This window comes from Chrysemys picta, chromosome 4, assembly GCF_011386835.1.
Source record: "Chrysemys picta bellii isolate R12L10 chromosome 4, ASM1138683v2, whole genome shotgun sequence".
Lineage (NCBI taxonomy): Eukaryota > Metazoa > Chordata > Testudines > Emydidae > Chrysemys > Chrysemys picta.
The window spans coordinates 138,683,854-138,694,200 of record NC_088794.1 but is presented as its reverse complement, the minus strand read 5'-3'; the positions used below and the strand labels follow the sequence as shown (position 1 = coordinate 138,694,200).

General features: G+C 45.5%; 1 protein-coding gene across 3 annotated transcripts in view; it reads left to right on the top strand.

Moving 5' to 3' along the window:
* The first annotated feature begins 230 nt into the window (after positions 1-230).
* Positions 231-10,347, top strand: part of JAG2 (jagged canonical Notch ligand 2) — a 94,541-nt gene continuing 84,424 nt past the window's right edge. The window contains exons 1-2 of one of the 3 annotated variants that reach the window (XM_008168216.4): positions 231-1,099; positions 1,871-2,194. In XM_008168216.4, the coding sequence (XP_008166438.4) occupies positions 1,019-1,099; positions 1,871-2,194 (405 nt within the window). In that variant the 5' untranslated portion in view covers positions 231-1,018. Of the gene's footprint in view, positions 1,100-1,870; positions 2,195-2,715; positions 3,019-10,347 lie in introns of those variants that run through there. The other 2 variants (XM_065593747.1, XM_065593748.1) reach the window with 2 other exon arrangements.

Here is a 10,347-nt window from a genome sequence, read left to right as displayed (position 1 = left end):
AGGTGGGGGGCAGAGCAGCCGGCCTTCTCCCAGCTAACAGGAAACTTGGGAGAAGTAGAGTAGTATCAACGTCTTCCCCGCGGCCAGGGGCTCTTGGGTGGTGAGTAAGACAAGGAAAATCCATGTTCCTTTTTATCAGCCAGAGGGTAACGTCACATGTCTCATTACCCAAAGGCGGATTTAAGAAAAAAAAAAAAGGGACTCCCCTAACTTCCTCCAGCCTTTCCCTTGCCAGCAGCAGGTGGGGCCAGGGAGGGGAAGAGGACTGGGCCGCTAAGCGGTGCATTAGCCCTAGCTGCTGTCTTATCGCTCCCTCCCAGTTTGCTCCGGGCTTGCTACGGTCTGGTAAAGTTTTCCACCCCCAGACACACCCGCTGGACGATTGATGGCGCACCTCTCACAATCCACAAGGCACGCAGCTGTGATCACACCGTGGTGGATAGGGCACCCCCAGCGCGCAGGTGGCTGCATGTGAGCGCACGAGAAGTACTGGGGCGTACAGCGCGCACTCCCGATCCCTGCGGCTAGTCGGCATGCACCCCTGGGCTATGGTTAGCGCGCACGCCCTCGGGCTGTGCCCATCTCCGGCGGTCTCCCAGTCCCCAGCCCTTTAAGAACAGGAGCAGCGCCGTGTGGCCACACCCGCCTGCTCCTGGGTTGGGCCCGTCCCCCTCATTAATATGAAGGCAGAGGCGCCGGTGACTAATGGGTAATGAAGCTGTCACTCTGGCACCTACTTGTTGGGTGTTCGTGCAGTGCGGGCGCGCAGAGAGCGAGCCGAGCTGCCTGCGAACCAGCGCTGCTGCTGCGGGAGCACTCTAGGCGGTCCGTGCTGACAGCCCATGCCCTGCACCTCTCGGGGCGGTGGGGAAAGCTTCCCGGGCAGCAGAGAACGCATAGGAGGCTCCGCCTTGTGCATGTAAAGACCTTCGCCGTCGATGCTCCGAGCAGCGGCCGGTCCATGGCTGGTTTCCTCGCCCGTCTCTGATCAAGCACCATTCGGCTCGGAGCAGCAGGCATGCTGGGTTCTAGCAGGCGGCACTGGGCTCCCCTCACAGCAGCACTGAGCCTGGTGTTGCTCCTAACTTTGTGGGTGCAGGTAAGAAGATTGGCGGTTGCAGAGTGGTGGGGAAATGTCCTGGGGGCTGCAGCAGAAGGCTTTCCTCCCTGAAAGGGATTTACCTTCCCACCAAATGGGGTGCGGTGGAGGAGAGGGAATGCATTTAATGTCGTAGGCAGAGGTAACTGTCTTTTTAGCATTGCCCCTTTGGGGGCATGGCTCCTAGACCTAAAACCCTGATCTCATTGTGGGGGTTGCCATGGCTTCTTTCTGTCTGTGTAGCCTTTCAATCAGTCTCCTGTTCATGGCATTAGATCCGTGGGTTTAAACGAGGGGGGAGGAAATCAATATGCTGTGTTAGAAGAACATATACAACTTGCAGCTACATGTCCTTCACACCCATTTTATTTTAAGCGGTTCTGTATGAAAACGAAGGATTGCATTTGCAGAGATCATAATTACTGTTGTATTTCAGGAGTTGGGTGCTCACTTCTGTATACGTCTCCTCTTCATACCTTTATCAATAATTTATTCAGCCTTGAGGGATCTTAAAATGTCTATATCCCTTGCAGTGGATTATGTATGCACAGTACTTTTGCAGTGCAGTTACCTAGTGCAGCTGTTTGTATTGCTGCAGTAACAGCTATACAGTTCTAGATGTATTATTTTATAGTAAATAGAATTTTAATAGCAAAACGCTTTACTAGAAGGCTTAGGAGGAAACCTTGTATTGGCTGATTGCAAACTTCCATGCACTTTCCCAAGACGCTATAGTAATGAGGTTGACTCCCCTTTGATTTTTATTTTTAGGTGTCCCAATCCACGGGCTATTTCGAGCTGCAGCTTAACGCGGTGAAGAATGTAAACGGAGAATTGTTGAATGGGGAATGTTGTGATGGCATGAAAAGTCCCCAGAACCTGAACTGTACCCGGGATGAATGTGATACTTATGTGAAAGTTTGTTTAAAGGAATATCAGGCCAAGATCACGCCCATTGGACCTTGCAACTACGGATCCGGATCTACCCCAGTTCTCGGTGGAAATACTTTTTATTTGAACAGCAACAAATATTCTCATCAGGGCAAAAATCATGACGTGGGCAGGATTGTTATACCTTTTCAGTTTGCATGGCCGGTAGGTTGACTCTCGTCCCTTTTTCTATAACATTTTAATTTCCTCAAAGCAAAAACCTTTTTCTTGGTGCATTGAATAGGCTGGAAGGAATAAACTAGGAAATAGGGGGTTTTCCCCGATGGTTGCTAATGGATGGCTGAATAGTTATGACCTCCCTGTGTTCGTTTCTCCACTTCCTAATTTGAGTTGCCTTTTTCCTTCCACCCTGCGCTGCAGTCCCTCTAGTAAACTACTGAAGGGAGTGTGTGCTCTTTGCTTGTGGAGGTTAGAGGAGGTATGGAAGGTGATGGTTACCCGGTTTAATATTAACGCTTGCTGTTTGCATGTACATTTGCAAAGCTGGGGTTTCCCCTATTCACCAGCAACGATTTCATTGGTCTTGCAGATCGGGATCTGTAGGGCTAGGGGAGCTGTATTACATCCCTTATGTGATGATAGGGAGGCATTCGAGAAACGCTTGCAACAGGCTGCAGTCTAGTGACTCGGAGTATTTGTGGCAGTAGTAGATATAAAGCATAGGCTGCAGTGTAATAATAAATAAATCCCATAAGTACCTACATAAGGGTGTTTCAGTCCTGCAGGAGCAGCTGGGGAATCAGTTGCGTGACCGCTCCTGCTTTTCGCAGATTCCAGGTGTGGGCACTAAGCCATGCAAAACGCATTTTGCCTCTGCATGGAAGGAGATACGTTGTTTTTGGCTGCAGGACCTGCAGCTTTGCACAGACTTGGAGCCTCCCCTGTTTGTGGCGCAAGGTGCTGCCTGCTTGCAGTTAAATGGGGCATGCATTGAAGGGAGCCTCCCGGCAGGGGGCGCGTGCACCACGGTGAGCCTAGGGCGTGGGGAGGCGAGGCGGCAACCGCTGCACTGGCCCCAGGCTATGGGGAGCGAGTGGAGAGCGCGTGCGGCGGCTCGCGAAGGGCGCGAGCTGCTCGGCTTCTGGAACTAGACCGGCCCCGGGGGCGGGAGGAAGTGGCTGGCGGGCGGCCGTTGGCGCAGCAGTGGGCGGGGCTGAGGCTGGGAAGGGAAGCCGCTGGCCTGGTAGGCGTGTGGGGTGCGCGGCGCCTAGACGCCAGGAGCCCTGCCCCACCCACCTACCGGCGGAGGCTGGGAACCGTCCCCTGTGGGCGGGGCTGAGGCAGGGCGGTGGGTTTGGGCCGGTCACGCCCCCCGGGCCTGGGAGCTGCCCTCGGTCTCAGGGCGCCTGGCGGCGCCCTGCCCGGGGGTGTGGGGCTGCAGCAGCCAAGACTGGCGCTGAGGGGGGGGGGGGGGCGCGAAATCCAAGGACTGGCCTCCCTGGCGTGGGGGAGGGGGAAGAGGGGTCGGTGTCACGTGGCACGGAGCGGGGTGAGTTCGGGAGAGGCTGCGAGCAGGGAGCCAACTCCAGCCTTTCCGGCCCGCGCCAGGCAGGTGGGATCCTGCAGGCCCCGCTCGGCTCTGCTCGGCAGCTGCCAAGGGCAGCTTTGCTGTGGGGGTGCGGCTTGGCTAGTGTCGGAGTTGTGGGGACTCGTCATGGCAGCGTGTCCTAGTGAGGCTAGGAGCCTCACACTGGAGGATGAAACCCGGCTATGGCAGTTCTCGGGCCGAGCACATTGTTGGTACTGAACAACAAAGGACTGGATCCATGCTTGCCTTGGGCTGTGCAAAGCTTGTAAGATTTTCCTCTTCTGGAAATCATCAGTCGTTGGAAATGTTAAATGACGAAGCTAAGACTGGTCATGCTAAAGAAATAAGTCCCACAACATTTAAATCCTCAGTAGTACTGAAGACTCATCCTGCGAACAGTTCCCACTAATGGGGGAGCTGGTCAGTTTTAAACAGGCTTTTTGTAGTACAAAAGGGAGAGGGGATACTTCAGATTAGAAAGATACTTTAACTTTTCGCTGTTTAAATCCACATGAAGAACTTTAGAATGGATACAAGCTCTTACATGTTGATCTCTGTGTACACAGTGGCTTAGCTTCTAATGGCCAATGCAACTCTTAACTCTTTCCTAGTCTTCTCTTGAATTATAAGGCTCCCTGCTGATGGACTATGGTGAATATTATATAAATGATACTTGATGAGTGAACAGCTAGCTGAAATGTGATAAAGGATTAAATAAAGATGCTTTCTGTCTTAAAAAGTCAGCTGTAAAATACAGGTGAGGTGAAATTATAAACTTGGCTTTGAGTAAGCTAAGTGAGCAACATTAGCATCTGAAAACGTTTTATACTTGAGGTGCATGAGGAAGTAGAGGTAATTTAGCTCATTATTTTATTGTGCCAGTTTCTAGTACTGCTTCTTGAAACTGGCAGAGAATTGGGTAGTCTTCATAATACAGGTTCGGAGCTCAATTCTGTTTGCTGTCAAAATAAGCGCATTCCTATCTTGCAGCTACCATCTACTATGTTTCTGTATCCTGAAGAAGTCCTAAAATTTAACAGGGCTTTCTACTTCAGACAAACTTAGTACAGTACTTCCAGCACCCAAGTAATATCTGTCAACCATCAAATCCTTTACACCACTACCCACACCACTTTATGGAAGCACTGAAGCTGAAACACTTGGTGTTTCATTTCCAGTGTGTCTTTGCAGCTGTTGCAAAGCAACCTGTAATTTATTTAAACAGTGCAACCAGTCACAAAATGCAGTTTGGTGGGTGGCTTGCATTTTGAGTTTGGAAGGAATAAAGTCCTCTCCCTGCCCACCCTTAACTCTAAAAATAACTGTAGACTAGCTGTGCTACAGCTTTAAAAACTACCCAAGCTGTTTTATATGCTGCATTTAAACTGGTATGTTGTAGCCTCATCACGAGTGTCCAGCTTTAAGAGGAAGGTATTGGGAACGCCAGACTTCCGTGATACATTATACAATTAGACCTGTGATGAACAAGAGTAAATTGAAAGACTTCCCAGTTCATGTAAGACTTTTTATTTTAACATAAATGCTAGAAATAATTGCATTTTTGAGCTGAATTGTGTTCATTGGTGAATAGTCCTCAAGAAGTTGGCTTTAATGACTCAAACATCAAATTCTTAAAACTGCCATTTTCAAAACAGGTCACTTTGTGTAAACTCTCCATATTGGCATACCTGTCACTTGCTGTACTCTTATCATGAGGCTAGTTTTATGCACATCAGTGTGCACATAAGCATACCAGTAATGAGTAATGTCACTTACTGATCAAGTTGGAGGAGATGCCATAAAGAGGGCAAGAAAGCATATCCTTAACTTACATAAAATGCATTTGGTTTGGCATCTACTATCACCAAGGGACTTGAAGCCTAAAACTTCTTGTGTAAGCCAGGGGGAAAAAAATATAAAAATCTTTGGATAAAATATCACCTAATATAAATAAATTGGTATATGTGCACTTACTGGTCAGCATATTACTGGCCACTAATTGAAGGCTTGGTTGCCTACTTAAGGAGACTGTTTTTAACTTCTTAGTATTGATTAGGACAAATTGAACACTGAGGAAAACTTGTCTCTAGTATTCTTCCCTCCGTGTAATCTCTTAATATCGCAAATTAACAATGGCTGTAAATGAAATGTTTATAACTGTTAATAGAAACACCCTTTTCAGCTGTTAAGATGCTTTATTGTAATAAAACATACTTTTCAATTAGATTTGCATATTTCAAGTCTCTTTTAAAAGGACAGTCTTCTTTAGAGTAGTCTGAGGTATGACAACTCTGTTCTATAAAGCTGAAACACCTGAGTTCAGTGATCCCTACAAGGTGATATGAAGTGTCAGTTGTTGTTCATTCCCTGTTTCCTGTTAGGTGTGTGTGTGGTGTGGTGTTTTTTTTTATTATTATTATTATTATTATTAAACCTTTGTAGCTTGATCCGTTTTCAAGAGAAGGTTGGGATATTGCCAAAAAGTTCTTAAAATTGCTACCTTGGGATATATATGTCTTTTGCAGAAATTTGGCAGTGGGAGAAATTGAGGAACAGCTAGAACAATACAGCTGTCTTCTTCACCCACCCACCTCAACTCTCCCCTTCCTCCTTTAAAATTTGAGAAGCTTAACATGTAAAAGATTATCAATAAACAAATTTAACTTCATTAAAATAAAAGTACTTCTCAAGTTAAATATAAACTGCATAGATGGCAATAATTGCTTCTAAACCACTGTCATCTTATTTTGTGTTCTAAGTATAGAAGTTTCAACATCTGACTAAAATACTACTGAAAACTGACTTCATTGCAAGGCATGTTGAAAATCAAAAGTGTTCAATCTTGAATGCAATTGGGATGCTTCTGTATGCAGAAGTTCAGCTCTACTGGATTTTTATATTTAAAAGCTCACATTCCACAAACTTTTAAAGTGGTAGGTTCTTTGCCCAATGCATTGTGTTAACCTACATTACTGGGAACTGTCTGCATCAAGAGATCATGAGAAACGTCACATTTATAGTTGAGTCTAATCTCTTGCTGCAGAACAGGCTCTTCCTAAATTGATGGATTGATTCTGGAATAAGTTTGCCATGGCAACTGGTAAGTGACATGTAAGAAATAAGTGATAGGTAGCTTTCAGACTTTCTGAAATAGTATCTCTTTAACTGGGGCTATCAAACATCTTGAAGATGCAGGAATATAATAATTGGTCCTGCATTTCCACAAAATGCGTAGGCTTCCATTAATTTTAAAAACTGGTTTTGTACCTTGATCAGGAGAGAAGCATTGAAAGGTGTATTATATATGAATGGGGCTAACCACCAGTTAAACAGGCTGTGCTGGGAGTATTGACTAATGGTTAGAGCAAAAGATTGGGAGTTGGGTCACTTAATACTGACTCTCCATCACATCGGTAAGGCTTAGTGTTTGGAAGGAGCTCCTAAGAATCTTAGTTGGAAGATACACATAATCATTATCAAAATAACCAGTATCTAATTATCCAAGGCTAGGTTCTTGCTTTGCCAACTCAAAAAGAGGGTCTGTCTTCTCTCTGCCCCCCCCCCCCTACCTATTAGGGGCTTACTTGTGTCTGCTCTGTAAGAGGTCAGCTCCTCTGAGAGTCAAGCTGTATGTGTAAGGTCTCTGCCAAGAAGATGGGCATGTATGCCAATGTTTTGCAAATATCTTGTAGGCTATTGTGCACAAAAAAAAGTGTAGCACCTTAACACACTAGATCACATCTTGACCTATCAGAGGGCTAACTGATCTCCTAGAATGGTGACCAGGACTTCTCCACCTGTGGGTTGCAACAAAACCGTGTTGGGATTGCTACCACCATTCCTCTGTCCTCTTATGAAATAGTACTTCAGCCCCTGTGGTGGCAGAGAACCTTGCAAGTGTGAACCAGTGTAAACCGCTGCAGTGATTCCTGGTTGAAACAATAGCCCTAAAAGGTGTGAACTGTTGCATTCAAGGCTCCATTGTGTCTGGCCTTCTGTAGCCATGCAATCTCTGACCTCTCCATCATGCCATGAAATGGTGAATTCCATGGCAAAAATGTTTCACTTTTTCTGCACCAGGCACTAAATATATTGGTACTCTATCTGGCCGTGCAGTTGAGTTAAACATGCAGGTGTATTGTACTGACAGGTCTTGAAGTTGAAAATTTTGAACAGAGAATGGAAAACCAGTAGTTGCCCCCCCCATTTTTCAGACCCTTGAATGTGATGGTCAGATAAGAGCATATTACACCTGTGTGCTACACAGGCTGTCAAACTCTCTAGGTAAAATTCAAAGTGCTGATTCTGTCTCCAAAATCCTGAATCCTGAGTGGTTAGGCTTTTTTCTATTTGTTACCTCCAGGAACTTGCCAGAAGCTTAGTGTGCCCTATGCTTTTGGATTGTGGCCAGGATTTCCATAAGTGTTTCAGCTCTTATCTAGCCTGTAAGGGTCCTTCTCAGTCAAAATTTTGTAGGACTGAGGGGAACTTTCAGGTATTGGATCTTATGTATGAAAGTGTGGTGGTTTTTTTTTTTTTAACTCTAAGTTTTATATGCTGTACCCAGATACTAGGGTGATCCGTCTCATCCAGATGTCTGGAATTGTTTATGCTTTAGATCAAGTTTGAACTAGAGTGTGGAATATATCATACCCAAAAGTGTTGAAAGACTAACTTGGCTGCACCAGTACATCTAAGATCCATGTGACACTACACCTTTAATATATAATTTAAACCTGTTCTTTAGATGTTCTCTAATTAAGCATAATCCTGCACACACAGTTAGCTCAGGTAGACTCCCCTAACTCAAAATCTGAGAGCTGCATGGTTGTAGCAAGGGCAGAATTAAAGATTGGAAGAGATTGGATTGAAATTTACCTGGACTCCTTGCTGCCTTTGGGCACCCAAATAGCTTTGGTTGGAAAATGCCTCTCCCAACCCTGGCTAGGAAACTGCATCCCATCTTCTCAGTTCTGGGTCTGGCTGCAGTGAGCCATTCTTTTGTCGCTCAGGCAGGGATTACCATAATGCAATGCACTTGGGATCTCTGATCAGCAATGCTTTCTTCACTGGATTCCCATTGATTACTGGATCAAATTCAAGGTCATGTCATTTTCAGTCTTCCATGGGACCAGCCCAAGTTAACGATGCAAACTAAATGCCTTTCGAATGAAATGTAAAACCTCCTACTTTTGACAAGCTGTCTCTTAACCCCATTGACACTCAAGTTTTAAAACAACAAAACTTGATATAGAATAGAGTGGGTGAGGGGAAGGAGAGAAAGTGAACATAAGATCATCTAACAAACTAAAGTTCTCAGAGATAGGTGCAGTATAAGCACATTATATGAATTAGGCCAGTATAACAGGAAATGAATATGAAAAATGAAGTAGTTGGTAGCTACACATTGGTTGCAAACATAAAATATCTATGCAACTTAACTTGACTGTAGCTTTTTTTAATGGAAGTCTGTGCTGACCATACAGTTTCCCTATAAACCAGGGGTGGCCAAAATTACTGACCCTCCAAACCACATGACAATCTTCAGATGTTCGAGAGCCAGGGCATATCTGCTGAGGCTCGGGATTCAGCCCTGTGGGAGGCGTCTGCCAGGGTTGGGGTTTCAGCCACACTCCTGCTGAAGCCCTGAGATCCCCCCCTCCCTGCTGGGCAGAAGCCCTTACCCCACCACCACCCTGCTGCAAGGCCGAGGCCCCCAACTCACCCACCCAGTCTGGTACGTGGAGACTCGGGGGGAGGGGGCGGAGGGACGGGGGCGTGAGGGGCTCCACGAGCCGTACTTCAACTGTAAAAGAGCTTGTAAGCCACGGTTTGGCCACCCCTGCTATAAACTCTTAAGACTTGCCACAAACTGTTCATATTAGTAAGGTGGGTGTAAATCTACTCTGTGCTAGCCTGCTGTGCATGTAGTGTTGAGGTGGACACTACTGCCCCTCACTAAAAGTTCCCTAGTGTGCATCAATCTACTATTTCGAAGCAGAATAGATCCAAGTGTGGTAGGGAACTTTTAGTGTGCAGCAGCAATGTTCACATGGACACTTAATGTGGGGTATATTTGCACCCCAGCTTGCCACAAAATAGGTGTTTGTGTAGGCAAGCTCCTAGTTTAATAATCTTTCAAATGAAATATTTACTCTTAAGTGCCTTTTTGTGGCACTTTGGCTAGGCAATTTGAGAACCTTCTAGTAGTACTGTAATAACCATCACAGAAAGTTTTCTGACTCTAAAAGGACATGCTATGCTAATAGCCCAAAATGATACTTCCAGATAATCATAACTTATGGATGTGCATCAGAAATCATCCCCTGCAGCCTCTCTGCTATGCATTTATGAATACATAGACTGGGGTGTACAAGGAAATCTTGCTCTGTTTCCTATGGGTTAGTGGATAAATGCGTTTGGATAAATTTCCAGCTGCTTAGTACTTGTCTTCACAGCTCTTACTCCTCTTGGGATTTTGTGTGTGTGTGTGTGTGTGTGTGAAGGACTATTTCAGTATGTAAACAGTATCCCTTCAGTATTAGATCAGAGCGCTTTTGAGTTAAATCTTGCATGTTCACTGTTGATAATATAGCAATGATCTAGGCTAGGGGTTCTCGCATCAATTTTTTTGGTGGCCTCAGAGTGCGGCCACCAACACACTGACACTTTTTTCCCCTAAAATTATTTATTTTTTTCCTAAAGTTAATAAAGTAATAGGCACATATATACTTTCCACGTTCTTGTTTTTTATTATTTTTTATTTATT